The sequence below is a fragment of the Anguilla anguilla genome, chromosome 5 (assembly GCF_013347855.1).
Source record: "Anguilla anguilla isolate fAngAng1 chromosome 5, fAngAng1.pri, whole genome shotgun sequence".
In the NCBI taxonomy this organism is placed as follows: domain Eukaryota; kingdom Metazoa; phylum Chordata; class Actinopteri; order Anguilliformes; family Anguillidae; genus Anguilla; species Anguilla anguilla.
In genome coordinates this window covers 17,428,912-17,446,411 of record NC_049205.1, presented here as the reverse complement: position 1 = coordinate 17,446,411, position 17,500 = coordinate 17,428,912, and the positions used below count along the sequence as shown (strand labels likewise).

The 17,500-nt window shown below is 45.1% G+C and overlaps 3 protein-coding genes across 5 annotated transcripts in view; 2 read left to right on the top strand and 1 right to left on the bottom strand.

The window, feature by feature from the left end:
* Positions 1-1,797: 1,797 nt before the first annotated feature.
* On the bottom strand, positions 1,798-9,966 carry tradd (tnfrsf1a-associated via death domain). 2 transcript variants are annotated; one of them, XM_035418042.1, is made up of 6 exons: positions 8,157-8,392; positions 7,857-7,957; positions 5,552-5,696; positions 4,808-5,088; positions 2,882-3,044; positions 1,798-2,154 (listed from the first exon to the last, which is right to left on the bottom strand). In XM_035418042.1, exons 2-6 carry the CDS (start codon positions 7,875-7,877, stop codon positions 1,856-1,858), a joined length of 909 nt encoding a protein of 302 aa, XP_035273933.1. In that variant the 5' UTR covers positions 7,878-7,957; positions 8,157-8,392; the 3' UTR covers positions 1,798-1,855. The 2 variants fall into 2 exon arrangements, with proteins under 2 accessions (XP_035273933.1, XP_035273932.1); XM_035418041.1 differs by lacking the exon at positions 8,157-8,392 and adding an exon at positions 9,821-9,966 and having other exon boundaries at positions 1,799-2,154.
* Positions 9,967-10,017: 51 nt separating this feature from the next.
* Positions 10,018-14,408, top strand: fbxl8 (F-box and leucine-rich repeat protein 8). Of its 2 annotated transcripts, XR_004765292.1 has the most exons (4): positions 10,021-10,097; positions 10,298-10,445; positions 11,848-13,975; positions 14,261-14,408. XR_004765292.1 is itself a non-coding variant. In XM_035418039.1 (2 exons), the coding sequence occupies exons 1-2, from the start codon at positions 10,309-10,311 to the stop codon at positions 12,830-12,832; spliced, it is 1,122 nt and encodes a 373-aa protein (XP_035273930.1). In that variant the 5' UTR covers positions 10,018-10,308; the 3' UTR covers positions 12,833-13,741. The 2 variants fall into 2 exon arrangements, 1 of the variants encoding a protein (XP_035273930.1); XM_035418039.1 differs by lacking the exon at positions 14,261-14,408 and having other exon boundaries at positions 10,018-10,445; positions 11,848-13,741.
* A 1,724-nt stretch (positions 14,409-16,132) lies between these two features.
* hsf4 (heat shock transcription factor 4) overlaps positions 16,133-17,500 on the top strand; it is an 18,264-nt gene continuing 16,896 nt past the window's right edge. The window contains exon 1 of the mRNA XM_035418038.1: positions 16,133-16,468. Coding sequence (XP_035273929.1) covers positions 16,343-16,468 — 126 coding nt within the window. The 5' untranslated portion in view covers positions 16,133-16,342. The remainder of the gene's footprint in view (positions 16,469-17,500) is intronic.

Here is a 17,500-nt window from a genome sequence, read left to right as displayed (position 1 = left end):
ATCCAGCAACTATACAAAATGCCCTGTTCATCGTATCATATAAAGGATAGGCCTATTTAGTCTTTTTCTTGGAGGGGGATGGAGGACTTCTATGATAAATGTGTTCGATTATTTACGTTTGCATGAATCTGTTTTTCCCGTTCGTTTTCTCCTCAGGTTTGCATTTCTAGAAGTGTCAAAGATTACATTAAAACAACGCAAGGATTGTCTTTTTGTTGTGCCTCCTTTTGTGATTAGCCATTAAAACTCAGGCCGATGCCCGTCTGGCACTAGATGGCGCTAATAGCTTCAACAGAACGCACACGTATTGCTGCGCCGACCCTTGCGAAAACCGAAGCCTCTCCTTCGCGCAAGATAAGATTCAGAGCAGGTGCAGACGATCATCGTGCCCTTGAAACAAAATGCTTACTTATAGAGTCGTCTGTAATGATCAGCCACTCAATCCAAGCCTGATTGTTGCAAATGCACAACAGGGAACGTAATTACTCTATATGCATCTCGCTAAATTGTGACAAAAATCTAGGCAAAATATTTGCTGTTGTAGACACAATTAATCATTAAATTTGATGCGTGAGGTCCATTTCTTGCATCTAATAATACATAATCAGAAAAAACAGGATGGTTTAATGGCATAAATCCAAATATGAATCTCGTTTTATTACACTGTTTGATGCAGCATCGATCTTAAGAGACAAGTCAAGCGGTCACTTAAGATATTTGCATGGCAGTGTGATTTAAAATCAGTGAAGATATTTCCCCTATCTCTGTCCAGAGAAAGTGAATGTGACAAGCTGAAGAAGGCTCATCACAGATCTTATCTCTGTCCTCGCGATATCCAGATTAAATGACGTCTGTAAACACTTCTCAGGGAAGCGACCCCGGGAAGTAATCATTTCAAATAATAGTCGCAAAATAATTTGTTTTGTTCATCTCGCCGGGCTACACAGATTGAAATTCTGCACGGGGGTTTTCAATTTTATCTTCACATTAGCCTGCACGGTTAAACACCACCGACTGCCCACTCCAACATTATTTTACAATGTCCTTTGACTTAAAGCCTTTATTGTCATTTTGTAAAAATCCCAATATAAAATGCTTAATCATTACAAATGGATAGGTTTAGAAACTGATAGGTAGGTCAAAATCATAAACGATCACAATCTACAATCCAAAGTTCATCATCATTATGAAGGCACTGAAATTTGAAGAAGACCAAAATAAAAAAAGAAGGGAAAATACAAATGTACAAAACTGGAGAGAAAGAAAACGAGTTGCACCCCCTAGAAAGATCCATCCAACTGTAGTATCCATGGCACCTTTGATTTGTACCCTGACATCAGGCAGCTTAGCTATCACGTGATGACTCAGCGAGGAGTAAAAATCTCTAAAGGAAACTTGAGAATTGGTCTTGTCGGGGAATAAAAAAATTGTTCTGCTTTTCTGTATGAGGAAATATGTGCAAATGCACACATACTGTACTCAAATACACACACGCACACACATTTCTCTCGAACTCACTCACACACACACACACATACACTGCCCTCTCAACCTCACTCACATATGCACATACACACACACATACACACACAGCCCTCTCAAACTCACACACGCACACATACACACACATACATTGCCCTCTCAAACTCACTCATATGCACATACACACACACACACATACACATACACATACACAGCCCTCAAACTCACTCACACATGCACGCACACCCACTTTGCCCTCTCAAACTCACACACACACACACCCACTTTGCCCTCTCAAACTCACACACACACACACACACACACACACACACACACGCGCGCAGGCGCTGAATGACGCGCGGGGGGGGGGGGGTCACTCCCTCGGGGGGAGGTCCAGCATGATTTCGGCGACCCCGATGAGCTTGGTCTCCTCCAGGGCGCCCACCAGCCGGCCCAGGCGGGCCCTCTTGCCCTCGGCCTGGATGAAGCGGCTGAGCAGCTGGTAGGCCTGCTCGTAGAGGCCGTCGCGCTCGTACTCGTACGCCAGGTTGTCTATGGCGGGGCCCTTCAGGGCCCGGCAGCTCTTCTGCAGCGCCCGCCCCACCTTCTTCCAGTCCCGCCCCACGCTGGTGGCGAAGCGCTGGTGGTCGGCCGCCGTCAGCTGCCGGTCGTCTGAAAACGCCGAAAAAATCGGGGCGAGGTTAACGCGAGAACAAACGCCAAAGCCAAATAACAGAGAGGAGAGGTCCTCATAGTACAGGACGTATTGAAATAGGCTCTTCATGCGAGGGGGTCACGCTATTCTGAAGACAAGCTTAAACTGCGGCACCTCCCATTGCAGATCGTCCTGTACTAAAGCGCACAGGCTCTCTCTCAAATTCGGCCGCTCCGCTCAGATTCAGCTCCTTAGCACGTGCGCCACCTCATCGTGCATTTCAAAGGACCCAGATCGAGTTCTCGGTAAATGAAATTTAGCTTGGCGGCGTGCACGGGGCGTTCTGAGTCTGAGTGCGCTTCGCGTCTCCTCCTCCAATGAGAGCCCTGCGGCCCTGCGGTGCGTGAATGAGTCACCGGCTCGCCGGTGGGCGTGGAGGAGGAGTGCGCACGCTCAGCTGTGGCGTTCGCTGCGTGGGTGCGCGTAGCAACCGGACGCACGAGAGAACAGTGCAGTTTACTGATTTGAAAAAAAAACTAAAACCTTTTTTTTTTTTTTTTTTTTTTTTTTGGAGAATTCTGAATGTTGTAATGTTTTGACAGCTTGTATCTTCTGCTTGAAATGTTGTTGAAAATGTACTCGTTTTTTAAAAAATGTCAAAACTATATAGATGTTCTGCACCCTGCCCCCCCACCAACCCCCCCACCCCCCCCCCACCCCCTTTCTGTGGAAAGGTATGCTTACCAAATACTTGCTCCTGAAACAGGAAGCAGTTACTAGGCACGGAGGGAACTTCCTGTTTGAGGGCCGAGGGTTGCGTGGCGTGGGAGGGGCTCCTGTCAGACAAGACCAGGCTCTGCAGCCGCTGCTCCAGGAGGCACACTTCGTCGTCGGGCAGGCGGTTAGGCTGGGGACCCAGGAAGAGCCGCGGCGTCAGCGCCAGACACGCGAGCGCCGCGTAAACCGCGGCGACTTCCACCCGACCCCGGAGAAAACGCTGACGCCAGCGCTGCGCGCATGACCAAACATCCACTGGCGCGCGCAAGGCGTCACCGCGGAACGCCTCACGACAGCTCGGCGACACAGAAAACACAGGACCGCGGGACGCTGTCCAAATAAAGGCCTACCAGGCAGCGGCACAGCGGCCTCATCGTGGGAGTTCTGCAACGCGGCCGTACCATAGAACAACCTTCAACATTTCGCGGTTTCACAACGTGCGCTGTTGCACAATGCTTCATCACGTGCTCGACTCTAAACTCACTGGCCCCCAACCTTGTCTTCTGAGGTCTGTTTCTGCTCAATTTATTCAACTGCTTGTGGTTTTCAAGACCACAATTTGCTGTATCAGGTGTTTTAGTGCCAAGGGCGAGAGAAAAAAGCCAGCCACCTACTCCAGTTACTGTGGCCGACCTTTCCTAGAAGTCTAAACCTAAAGTTCTCCCTCTAGGGGTTAAAGAAGGCCAGTGCATAGCAGTTTGAGCTGTTCCAGGAATGAGCTGACCAGGAGCTGGTGTACAGAATGGAAGCCACCAAAAGGTGAATATACTAACCTGCTCCAATGGGACCTGTACCAGCTCACTGCTATGCAGAGGGTATAAGTATTACCATGGGTTAGCGAGCCTTTGTGCCTGTTTGTAGCCAATATGAAGCATGGTATTGCGGCAGCATTGAACTGTGCCACAAAAAACAAAACACACCTGTTGTAGGAGTCACCCCTCCTCCTGCCCCCGCCCTAATGGCTGGGCCATTACTGGACCTTGCTCTGTCTCTTTGCTCTCTTGTCTGCTGCCTAGCAACCAGCTCTTAGCAACACCAATAAATAAAGTGGGCATGGTCATTACTTGCGAACGAGACGATGGAAAGTAGAGGGCGAGGGAGGAGAAGTGCAAAAAAAACTAAACTGAGACAAGAGAACGAAAGAGGGGGAAAACTGTTTTCTGGCCTCATATGAATATCAGTCAAATGAATATCACCGTGTCTCTGATTACTAAACCTCACTTTGTCCCCATGCATGCATAACGCTTCGTCCTGACATATCCTGTTTTTGCAAAAAGCCGTTATCTCATCAGACGTTCTACGTTTATATCTGACAATTAGGCAGACCTCTTTGAAAGTGAAAGTTCGGGGAAATGTCACGCGAGACAGCGCGAGCGAACCCTGCCGTAAAAGAGTGGCCTTGTCAGTTGCGCTGAAGGCGAAGAAAAGATTCTCGCCGCTCTAGCAAGAACGCTTCTAGCTTTATACTTGCGCTATTTTGTTAGCCAGAATGCCAATGGTCAGAGTGTTAGCCCTGGCCAGACTTGCACCCCCTAAAGCCTTATGCAAATATTCCCTCACAATCAGGAATGACAGATCATAATTACAAATCATCGCTTTAGACTTGGCGCATCACAAAAATATTGTCAGTCAATTTGGGAGAGCAATTCTAGAATTACTGAGTCAGTAATGAAAAGTTCACAGCAGTGTATTTTAAAACAAATCTGTTATATCTAAAAGTGATTCTTTGTATATATGCCCATATATATATATATATATGTGTGTGAAGTGCAGATAATGTATTTTATTTCAATATGTTTCCGGTAGATTCCGTTTCCAGAGGATCCCCGGGCGATGCTGCGGCTCTGAGGAGCCAGAATGGCGGAGGTCGGCCCCCCGGCCCCGCCCCCTCACCTTTATCAGGCTGATGTGGCGCAGGCAGCGGTCCTGGTCGTCCAGGAAGTCGTCCAGGAGGCTGTCGCCGGCCTGGAGCCGGGTGTGCGTGACCAGCTCGCCCGCCCCGGGCAGCACGCGGCTGGCGTGCTGGGTGAACAGCTGCAGGAGGGCGCCGCTTGCGTAGCTCTCCAGGAACCTCCGGCACGCCCCCGGCTCCACAAACTTGATCTCCACCCCCAGCCGGGGGTCGGCGTCGTGCAGCTTCAGGATCTCGTACCCGTCCAGGCCGCCGGTGGCATCTGCGTCCGAGGGGGGGTGGGGTTAGGCGAGGAGGAAGAGGGAAGAGGTGGAGAGGTAAAAGTTGGGGTGGGGGGGGGGGGGGGTGGGGGGATGTTAGGCGAGGAGGAAGAGGGAAGAGGTGGAGAGGTAAAAGTTGGGGGGGGGGGATGTTAGGCGAGGAGGAAGAGGGAAGAGGTGGAGAGGTAAAAGTGGGGGGGGGGGTGCGAGGGGAGAAGACAGACAGCAGCAAATAAAGGGAGGGGGAAAGATTGAGGGTGAAGGGCAGAGAGATTTAAGAGAGAGGGGTGGAGAGGAGGGAAGGAGACAGTGACAGGAAATAAGTACGGAGAGGGGAACCAAGGGGGAAATAAATAAATACATAAATAATGAATAAATTAAAAGGGTGACCTTGCCCTCGCAAAATCAGCACCACCGTGAGAGCTGAGTCAAAACGGGACTCGTCCCGGCCTTCCCTCCACCCACCTGACAGTGTTAGCCTGATGACCTTGAAAAGGCTGAACTTCCTGTCCGGGTCCTTATAGACAGAGAGCAGCTCAGGATAGTCCGACTGCAAGAAGAGGAACACACAACCTGTCCCCAGGTCGTCCACGCAGTTCCCAGTCACTTTCTGAAACAGTCAAAGGCACATTTTTGGCATTTGGGCAAATGTTCTGTTGCGTACACAAATGAATACCGCCCTAGTCCATGTATGTTTCTACGTAATAAACTATGAAATAATATGTCTGGAAATTTCATCTGGAAAACCACCAGAAATCATTAATATGCTACAGAAACTTCAACTTGAAATACAGAATGACAAAGTGCGAAAAACTATTTTAATCATTTTTCTCCACAACTCTTAATATATGAATAAACATCAAAACTTTGCATGAATCATATTGTTTATAGGGCTTCTGGGATTCAGGTTAAACCAAAAAAGGCTGAATTTACAGCTTTCAAACTTGCAAGATCCTGATTCAAGTTTATTGCCTTCAAAGAAGGATATACGTATCCATAACTCAGCAGTACAGAAGAGAACACAGAAAACAAGCGAACATTTTAAAGTTAAGAAGCTTTGTTAAGCGACTTTAGCCAAGGTGCACTTCCTTGCTACTGAAACAACACCTCCATCGCAGCCGTCTGCTTTCACAACAGTGGAAGTTGCATGCTTTTGGCAATGGTACTGCTTTGCCTGGAATAGCATGAATTCTAATATTGGAAATGTTGGGAGTGGGGCTGGCCAATGCTTTTGGATGCTACACTGGAGCCAATCCATTATAAGGATAATTATGCATTATAATATGTTCAGAATCTTTTAAAACATAATATGACAACATTCCTGGTTTATTTAATAACTGACTAACTTCATTAATACACCAAACCAGCCATTTTAAAACATTTTGAAGCTAAAGAGTGACTTTTTTTTTTTTAGAATAAATGGAATGTAAGCACTTGCAGTTAATGTATGTCAATTTCACTGACTGAATATAAGTGGACATTTGTAGACAATGGCTCTCACTGTGGTTTGGTGGAGTCCCAAATCCTTAAAAATGGCTTTTTGGCCCTTTCCAGGATGATATACTTCAAGAACATTTTTATTATCTCTTCTGGAATGTCCTTTGATCGTGGCATAGTGCGTTTGTATAAACTTTGTGGTCATTACTTCCCTCTGATGGTAAGGCTCAATATGAGTGAGATTGAGATTCAACAGGGCTGGCTACAATCAAGCCTGGTTGTGTTCAATCAGCTGAATCTAATTATCAATTAAATTAGGCTAATTAGTTGATTGAGGAACTAAGAGGGCAATTACTTTATCACATGGGTGACATGGGTGTTTGAAACCAATCAGTGTGACAAATATGCAATAATAGAGGAAATCAGGAAGGACGCAAATACTTTTTCATGGCACTGTATGTTTTAGTGTTATTCTAAACATTATTAAAGAGAAAGATACTTAAGTTAAAATATCAATTTTTCTTGGTACCAGCTTTTTTCTGGGAACAAAACTATGATAGTATTTATTTTCAAATTGCCATATCCTGTGCTATAGTAATAGTACCGACTCAACCAAAACATAATATACTACAGGATATGCAATAATTTACCCCAAGCTCTGAACAAAGTGTTAAGCTATCGTGTCTATTCTGACTAAGACTTCACACACTGGATTGTCGTTGGAACTTCCCTGCACTGCCGCTCACTGAGAACTTCCAACAAATAAAGATAATGATCTCCAGTGTGAAAAACGATGATTAGCAGAAATCCATGAATCACAATAATGTAAACAGGGCTGGATACAGTTACCGGTACAGTTAATAACCAAAAGGCAATGCTGACATTTTGGTACAAATCCGAAACGTTTTTTCCAATAGATGTATTCCTCTTTATGTTCCAACTCTAGGCTAGTCTGTGCTGCATTTGAACAAGATAGATTGAAATTAGCCTCTTGAGCAGTATCTTAACTTTCTGTGAAAAAAGCTGGCTAATTTTGGACAGCTTTTCGTTGTTTTTTCTGTTGATTGCGCACACCTTCTATATTCAGTGCCACTGGGCTTTGTCTTTGTGTGATTGTGGCATCTTGTTTATAGAGGTCTTGTTCAGAAACAGTTCTGTTGTTCGGATAGTGCTCATAATCTTTTCAAAGCTCAAGGCACAGTGAGGGCTAGTCGTCTGGTGCCCGGGGCAATTGGCCAGTTTGCCCAGAGCTTCTGCCAGCCCTGAATGTACAAAAAATGAACCCGACTTACAGTGGGGGTAGGTGAGACCCGCCCCCATTTCGTAGCCTTACCTTCGCATCAGCCTCGTCCATGATTTCAGCATCACTGTCAGGTGATTTCCCTCCGCACAGACTAGCACCTTACCACTGCATGGTCCACTGGAGAAATTTCACTAAACATGGAAAAACAAGATAATTCAATTCACAAGATTCCTTGGAATGAAAATGCATGGAACAATCCCCACGTCGACCACATAGACAGCCCAATGTGAAGCATCAAGTTTCCATTAACAGAACTAAACAAAAGTACAATGTCTCCTGGTAATATGTAATTATGTGCAGTAAATTGCGTACAACCATATATGAACATACCTTTTGCTGATAGTTGTTCCAAAATGTACACAGATTCCAAACATGTTAAAAACAGTAGGTTTTATACCCTACTTCCCAGGAGGAAAACTATTCTAATTGCAATAAACCCTTGAAGGTGTAAGATCTCAAATATGTGATTAAAATTATCGCGATTGAACATTCTAATGCTGATGGTTTAACAATCACTCCTGATTTAAAGCAATGCAGTTGTACAACACTGACTTTGAATTCTCAAAAATTAAAAAAAAACTACTCTTCAAAAGGTTAAAGCTACTAATGACGCTGTTGTGGGACAAGGTGTGATTTTGAGAAAGGGAATTCCTGGTGGAAATTCACGTGACGCACACATACAAAAAACCAATAGTCAAACTCAAACCACATCCTTTCTGCGTATTCTGAGCATGCAGGCACCAGGTCAAAATGAAATGAGTGTTCCGTTTAAAATATTTTACAAACCGCAAGTATTCTAGTTTGTACAGTGCCGTATGCACGGGTATTGTTACAATTAGTTAATACACCCCGAACACTGCAATTTCCTTCACATAAATGAAGAAAGATTCGGTTCTGTTTTGCAACTATCGCTTTCACATCCAGGTGCGGCGACCTGACAGTCTAAATCAGAAGTTGTCAACATTTTTGTCATCTGTGAAAATAATATCAGATTACGGAAATAAAATCAGCAAGGAGCAGGCTAGATTTCAACTTTTCACTGTAAATAATAAATAATTATATAGCTAGTTTATGTGACAGTATGCGCATTTAACTGGCTCAGATTTTCTACACTAGCTATATTGTAAGAGCTAACTGTAGCCATTAGTGCTAGCTGCAATATGTCGGGGAATTGTCAACTCACCGCCCTAAAATCCCCGTTTTCTCAGTGAAACATTGACTAAACCTAATCTTTACCATCGCGGACAGCATAAATTCACGGACTTCCTAGTTAAACCGCGACAGATCTTTAAGGTACACAGATCACACCGTAAACTATTATTGTTTGCAAAGAGGAAATCGGGGACAAGTAAAAGAAAACTGTGATTTGTTCAACGTTTACGTTAACAGGTTTTCGCGAATGAACCCAGAAAACTCACAAGTTAGCTAGGAACAGTACAGTGCTGACATTGTCAGGCATTGTGCGACTCGCAAGCGAGTGGATGCCAACACTTTGCCTTCGCATTCCCCCACATTAGTGTATGTCTTGCATCATATTACATGTGAAAAAAAACTTTATTGGGTTCAACAACTCCCAAGTTTTCAATCAGGAAAGCTGAGCACAAATAGCTCATGTTAGCTAGCTAGCTAAAGATAAGTAATTCGATCCGACCACTCGTCATTTCACACCCAAATTGTGGAGACAGAACAAGAGGGAACCAATCATATGAGTGAAAGTTTCAAATAAAAATTTTTCTCAAGCTGAGACAAAGCTGTTTTACTATAAATCATCTTCTTATATTAGCTTAGCTAGCTAGCAACAGACTACCTAGCCGGGACGCATGTCTACCTAGCTACTTGTTAGCTATTAGATTATATTAGTTAGCAGCTAACAATGAATGTCTGAAGACAAACTTGGATAGCTAGCTAGCCAGTTCGCCGTAGCTGCCTGATGAAGTTTTACCTCCGTATTATTCAAAATCAAATCAAGGGTTAATGTTATATAGTTAACTTACCATGCAAACGAATCTGTTTGAGTCACCGAATTTATTATTAATGACACATACATACACATAGGCACACACTACAGTAATAATTCTAAGCAATCTTATTGGATGCGGAGAGCCAGGAGACGTAGTGTGATTGGTGTATTGATCCCATTGCTCGTTTTCGATTGGTTTTAGGTGCTAAGTATGTGGTCTTCTCTGACGTATAAGGAAAAACTTACGTAGCAACTTGTTCACTGTCCTTGCTTGGATGCATGGAAAATGTTTTGACGTTCCTAGTCATCCGGTGAGTATTATGCAGTCGTCAAAAGTAATTATTGTTTAGCTTTAAGTTTAGAAATGTGCATATGTTTATTGAAACACTGCTGAACCGAACATTTTAATAAGAACTGTCTCCGGGCCGTGGAGTACTTGGCAATTAGCGATAGCTATGTATTAGCACGCTAGCTAAAACAAAATGTGTTATTACGACTGTTTTACTGTCAGGCCTGTAACAAATGGAGTTTCCAGAGGAGGTTCTCGCGCATATCTTCTCGTACCTACCGCTATGGGACAGGTACAGCGCCTCCTTGGTGTGCAAGGCGTGGTCCCAAACTATGACACACCCCTTTGTTTGGTACTACACCGAAGTCAGGTAGGTGTATGTGATTTATTTAAAGTAAACGATTAATTTTTTTACTCGGTGTATATACAGTATAGGCTTTCAGACACCAATGAAACGCATCTCCACCAACTAATACACCAGTCTTAGCATATTTGATTAACTAGACATGTTTTTCTACTACCAGTAGATGAGAACCTAGAATGGTAATGCAATTGCCATCTTGTTTCTGACCAGGTTAATTTCAATTAAAAAAAAAATATTTCCAGATCTTATCCAAAGACCTAGAACTTACACAGACAACATTTAATAAAATTTACATGCATTCACTTAGATGCGGAAGAAATGTGGGTTAAGTATTTTGTTCGAGGATACAACAGCACTGCTACTGCAGAATAAAACCTACACGCCCAGATCCCTACCTATTTATACTACACTACTTGCTGGTGGTATATCATGTAATAACTTTAAGAAACGTCCTTAAGCACTAAAGAGTCCTGACTTTGAAATTAGAAATTTGGCTGCATAAACCACTTTGCATTCTTTCATCTCCAGGCTATTGTTGCAATTTACAAGAAAGTGGGCTGTGCACATCAACAGACCATTAGGAACAAGGGCTGGTATTCTGAATAGCAATTAGTTCATCAATAATCAAACATCTAGCTAAAAGATATGCTCGCATATTATCAGACAGAAATAACTGTTTTGAGTGTACAGGTTGTGGATAAGAAAATAGATTTGGAGTTACATTTGGTCCACCCCTCCTTATGCAGAAGGAGTACTAGGCTGCTTAGCAACAAATAAAGAGGTATGAATCGTACCAGAATGAGTGGAGCAACCTATTTTACATGTGAAATGCATGTACATTTTTCAAAAGCATTCGTGAAATGCTTTTCTTTCCTGCTCTTAATCAATCATTCAGTCAATCCTTATTGTCTTTGATGGACAATTCATTGTGCAGCCAAGTTAAAACATCACAAACACAAAACAATCAATAATCAACCAATAATGACATAAAAACATAGATCAAAAAGGGGGAAAAATGATATGATATAGGGAGCATTGGATATATGAACATAATTGTAATTCATTGTAAAAAGGATTTATAAATGGTTACATTAAAGGATGGGGTTAAAAACAGTATGTAAGTAATGTACCATATTATGGTGTAATAAATGGGTCATGGAAATTTGGGATGGGGTAATCAATAAATAAAGTGATAAATATGACCCAGTAAAAATAATAATGAAACGCTTTGCAAGAATTACCATAATGCCCATATTGCCAATGTTCTCTATATCTTGTTAATTTTTCCTTTTTGGTTCATGTTTTTATGTCATTATTGATGGTTTATTATGAAATCAACCATCAATTTGACCTGAAATGCTTCAGGTAAAAGTGTACAGGCTAGCTGTACAGTTCACTTGCTCTGCAGGTGTGAGTCTGGGGCAGAGGCCCACGGCCTGCCTCAGTTCTGCCAGTTCCTGAGGCTGGCCCGGCACCTGAAGATCTCCATCCGGCACCCGAAGGAGGAGTCCGGGCGCGGCATGGCGGTCCGGGCGCTGGGTCACGCGGCGGGCGCGGGGAGCCGCCTGAGCGCCCTCCGCATCTCCTGCACGGGCGAGTTCCCGCTCTTCTACTCCGGCGAGGACGTCCTGCAGGGCATCAGGGCGGCGTTCCTGAGCGAGGCCGGCGGGCTGTCGCTCCGCGAGGTGGACCTCCGGGAGATGCCCTTCACCCTCAACGACTCGCTGGTGCTCGACGTGGCCCGCAGGAGCCCCGGCCTGCGCCGGCTCTTCATCAACAACAAGACCCTGGTGTGCAACGTCACCACGGAGACGCTGCGCGAGGTGCTGGGGCTGTGCCCGCAGCTGTGCGCCCTGGGGGCCTTCTACGCCAGCCTGTCGGAGGAGGTGCTGGGCGAACTCCTCCGCCCGGGGAGGGCGCCGTTCTCCCTGCTGGAGCTGTACTGCGAGAGGTCGGACAAGTACGCGCACGTGATCTCGGACCGGTTCTGGGAGGCCCTGCGGAGGCGCCACCCGGCGCTGGCGGTCAACGTGGTCCTGAACCACACCCTCCCCGCCAGGATGTTCCTGAAGATCCTGCAGCCCAGCCTGCCCGTGAGGGACCTGGACCTGGTGACCTTCACCGACCTGGCGAACGAGCTGGCCTTCGCGGCGGGGAACTACGGCGACACGCTGGAGAGGCTGGTGCTGCAGACGTCGGCCCCCGGCGGCGGGCTGGACTCGGCGCTGGTGGGCGTGGCCGAGCGCTGCGCCCGGCTGAGGGAGGTGCACTGCTACTGCGTGGTGTCGCCGCGGGTGATCGCCGCCTTCCTGGAGCGCTGCCCCCACCTCTGGAGGTACACACTCAAAACCACCAAGGAGCGTCACCCCTGGACCTGCACTGTGCTCAAATAGGAGAGCGGAGGGGAGAGGGATGGAGGAAGAGGGAAAGAGGGAGATGCGGTGGAGCGCGTGCAAGGGATGGGGGATGGGTAGAGGGGGAGTGCAAGATGACACTGTTGTTATTAGTTTATGAAAGAATAAGAACCCCAATTTCTGCATTTAATATATTCATATATTTATCAGTTCTGCAAACAAATATTTATTAGTCTATATAAATATAAATGTAAACCCACACACACATATCCAGTGATCACTTTTATTTTGTCCTTTGTAGCAGGTAATTCATTCAGCTGATATATGCCATGGTTCTCAGTCTCACCAAAGGTGATGCAGTTCATTTAATCAGTTTCCTCTATTGCATTGCATCATCAATCAGTGCCAATGGAAACCTTTTCTTAGCAAATGGACTTTGACCCACATGATAATCGCTGATAACTTTGTTTAACCCCTTGTGTCCCGTTTACTTTTTAGCACCTGTGAAACTGTTAGCCTGGGTCAAGTATACCCGGGACATTATTGCGATTTTAAAGCAATACAGGAATAAAATTTATGCGAAATACTCAGTATATAATTATCTTCATCTCAATTCCAAACATTATAAACAATGTATATGGTTAATGGTCGCCATTCACTTCTGCTAGATTGCATTTAACAATGAAAGTGTCAGTCATTTTTTGTGAGAAAGATGTGATTTAATTCAGTTTAGCTCTGAATTACAAACATTAAAATACACGTATGCAGTGGTGTATGTGTATACCCATGGCCAAATTGCATATGTAACACCACCTCTTTAGGTTACAAACTTAAACATGTTAATTTGCCTTTGAACTGAGGCGGTGTCCCTTGTTACCTTCTGAATACAAGTGAGAACAAAGTCTAGTGCCAGTTATTTATGGTGCATACCTATGTCTTGGTTTTATATATTTGTTTATGAGAAGCTTAACCCTTTAAGGTGTAAATTTACAAATACATGATTCGAACGTTCTTAACTGAATATTCTAATGCTGATGCAACAATTACTACTGATAATTGAAAGCAATGTAGGCTAGTTCTAGAACACACTGACTTAGATTTCTGAAAAAATATTCCAAAAAACTACTCGTCAAAGGGATAAGCAAAGGTCGAGTTTCACCAGCGCTTTAGATTGGTGATGAGGTGAGAGAGAGAGATGTGGAGCGCTTTAGATTGGTGATGAGGTGAGAGAGAGAGATGTGGAGCGCTTTAGATTGGTGATGAGGTGAGAGAGAGAGATGTGGAGCGCTTTAGATTGGTGATGAGGTGAGAGAGAGAGATGTGGAGCGCTTTAGATTGGTGATGAGGTGAGAGAGAGAGATGTGGAGCGCTTTAGATTGGTGATGAGGTGAGAGAGAGATGTGGAGCGCTTTAGATTGGTGATGAGGTGAGAGAGAGAGATGTGGAGCGCTTTAGATTGGTGATGAGGTGAGAGAGAGAGATGTGGAGATGGGTCTCTTCCCTTCACCCGGTTTTTTTTGGTGTTTTTTTTCTTCTTTAAAATTTGTCCGCAATAAATTTCTTCATTTATAATTGCACATTAAATTATTCAATAAAATGGGTTGATGCAAATGGCTGAAATGGTATATGTGTTTGTGTTTGAACTCACAACTGACTGGTATCTGGGTAGGGGCTCGGAGAGTCCTGAGGCAGACCATCAGTCTAACCAATGAGATGCGCTGATAAGAAAGATAAACTGGATGAGGATTTTGATTCCATAATGACGTCGAAGTCAGCCGTCTAATTTTTTATAAGCAGCAATGTGAAAATACAATGAGCGATGAGCATGGAAATAGGTACTGAGCCAAATGATAACTCGCTGCTTTTTCTGCATGACTAATAATTCAAGGACAATTTGATTCTGCTGCCGTGATTGGCAAAATGTCTAAAATGCAGTGTCTGAAATATTTAGGAAATGATCAGGGAAAAGCAACATGTCATTGAATTTGAAGTGCATCCTATGTGCCGTACAGCTGAGGAGAATTAGCCAAAGGCAAATCCCAAATAACTGTTCAGGTGCCCTTTAAATTTCAGGCCATTTCAGAAAGAAATCTCCAATGTGACACATCATTTTAAGCTATTTATTTTTTAGGATGGTTTTTTAAATTAATACATATAACAACATTTCTAGTTGCTGGTTGCTCAGTGTACATATATTAGCTATATTTTTTGAAAAGTATCAAAAGTTTACAGAATTTTTGGTAGAGGTAGTGCGCAGAAAAACTGGAGTAAATGAGAGTGCAGCAAGTACAGTATGTATGAGGAGATGCTGCCACAGGTATGGCACATTAAGCATAGTTAGATCCCACGATCAAACATATACACACACAAGCACACACATACACACACACACACAAGCACGCACACACACACAAGCACACACACACACACAAGCACACACACACACACACACACACACACACACACACACACACACACACACACACAAGCACACACATACATACACAGGCACACACATACACACACAAGCACACACACACACACACACACACACAAGCACACACATACACACACATACACACACAAGCACACATACACACACACAAGCACACACATACATACACAAGCACACACATACACACACAAGCACACACACACACACGCACACACACACACACAGCCATGGTCCATTAACTTCTCAGCTTCCTGCCACTCTGAGAAATATGAATGGAGGGTGAACTGACCTGCTTTCCTTAGAAAAGTAATTCATTAGCCAGTAATCATCACAGAAATAAACCCATTAAAGTAGTAAAAAAAGGGGGTAAAATGGGGGCAGTCCTGTGTCATGCTGGCAGTTGCCATGGTGATAGTGACAGTGCAAATGTGTCCAGGAAGGTGTATGACCTTTCACCCATTATTTCCCTTTGTCCCCCCCCCCCTCTCACCCCACCCCACCCCACACTGGCCAGCCCTGTGATGAGCACACTTAAGGCAGGGTATAGCTGTGTGTGTGTGTGTGTGTGTGTGTTGGGGGGATAGCTTGAAGAGCTTGGTTCATTGAAAACAATGCTTTATCACGGGCTGCGCTGGCAGCTAATGGACAGGCACACACACACACACAGAGTACAGTACACACACCTTCTCTCTTTTCAGCCGTGGTGAGCGGGGCCGGGCCTGCAGCGGGGTCTCATTGTGCTGTGGCTGCGCACCGTCATTCAGCTCTTTGTTTTTGTAGCACGGGGGTGTCTTTGTGCCGCCCCTGCATTGTGCCCCCTCCATTATCGGGCGGGGGGGGGGGGGGGGCGTTTGTTGGGGGCGGGCGTGTGGCGGGGAGGCAGCGGGCCTCTTTGTGCTGACGCTGGGCCGCGGGGGGAAACGGAGGGGGACTGATATGGCCGGAGGACCGGGCCAGAGCGCCAGTCAGTCAGCAGAGGAACGGCCGCGCGACAGCGCGCCATGGAATAGGACCGCCCGCCCGCCCGCCGCCGCACGCAACACACACGCTCCCCGCCGCCGCTCGCACCCCAGAACGCCCCCGCCGCCGCCGCCATGCAGGAGTCCCCCGGATCGCTCGGCATGGACGGAGGCTACGCCAGCAACGTCCCGGCCTTCCTCACCAAACTCTGGACGCTGGTGGAGGACCCCGACACCAATCACCTCATCTGTTGGAGCACAGTGAGTGTCGGCCGGGCCCTGCCCTGGGCCCCTGGGCCTGGCACTGGCTCAGCTTGTTTTGCTTGGATTTCCCCTGGTTCCTCTCCCGCCCGATGGACACTGTGACCGTTTCGCCGCATATTTTTCCAAAGCTTGTTTTCATTTAATCACCTATTGTCTTTTTCAGAGTTTGTTTTACAGAATTTTAAAGTGTTTCGTCACAAAAATGGGCAAATAAATTTACAAATTTGCCCCAGCAAGGAAGCAACATAGATAATGTTTTATATATTATTGTACTTTTAAATATTTAGCGAGGGTATAATGATGTAAGACAGTTTGGGTCAAACCTGGGTATGCACAGGGAAAGGAAAAGTAAAATGCTTTTCAATACACACAAACCAAGCATCTCATAATACAGGTTTAGCACATTATACACAGAAGGTGAAGAGGCACTGAGGTTAAGGGGACAATAGAGCCAAGGCCGAGGGCCGCGTGGCTGTTATTATATGCAGAGGGCATTGAGAAGCGAGACCTTTACTGGAAATAAAAAAGGAGGAGAACATACTGAGCGAGTGGCAGCGGTTCTGAATTTGAGCACAATGTTCACCGCGGGAAACGTGCTCCTGGTGAGGATGCGTCTCCCCGCGGAGATAGGGGGGAAAGGACCGTCAGAATGCCTCACTACAGGGCAGGCTCGTTCCAAGAGAGGGTGTCCTTTAGGCCAAACCGCTCTCGCCGTGGCACCGGGACCAAGCGTTTTGACAAACGATAATGATGATGCAATTCAATAATCGCACTACGGTGTTTTCGTATCTAATGGTAACCTTATTAGATATTTTTATTTAATTTAAAAACTGTTGTTCATTGCCAAGAATCCAGAGAGCTATATTTATTATTATTATTATTATTATTGTTATTATTATTATTATTATTATTATTATTGTTATTATTATTATTATTATATAGCGTTGGAACTCACAAAAAAACTAACAAAGGGTTTGAAGGACACTGATTGAATAAAAACATTCCCTGTAGTGGGACTGCCAGCAAGTA

Bases quoted from the DNA above. Each gene is read 5' to 3' on its own strand.
- tradd (XM_035418041.1), bottom strand. From the start codon at position 7,877: ATGGACGAGGCTGATGCGAAG. The intron at 5,697-7,856 runs GTAAGGCTACGA...TGACTGTTTCAG, and splicing joins TGGACGAGGCTGATGCGAAG to AAAGTGACTGGGAACTGCGT. The intron at 2,155-2,881 runs GTAAGCATACCT...CGGCGTTTTCAG, and splicing joins GTTTCAGGAGCAAGTATTTG to ACGACCGGCAGCTGACGGCG.
- fbxl8 (XM_035418039.1), top strand. From the start codon at position 10,309: ATGGAGTTTCCAGAGGAGGTTCTCGCGCATATCTTCTCGTACCTACCG. The intron at 10,446-11,847 runs GTAGGTGTATGT...CTTGCTCTGCAG, and splicing joins TGGTACTACACCGAAGTCAG to GTGTGAGTCTGGGGCAGAGG.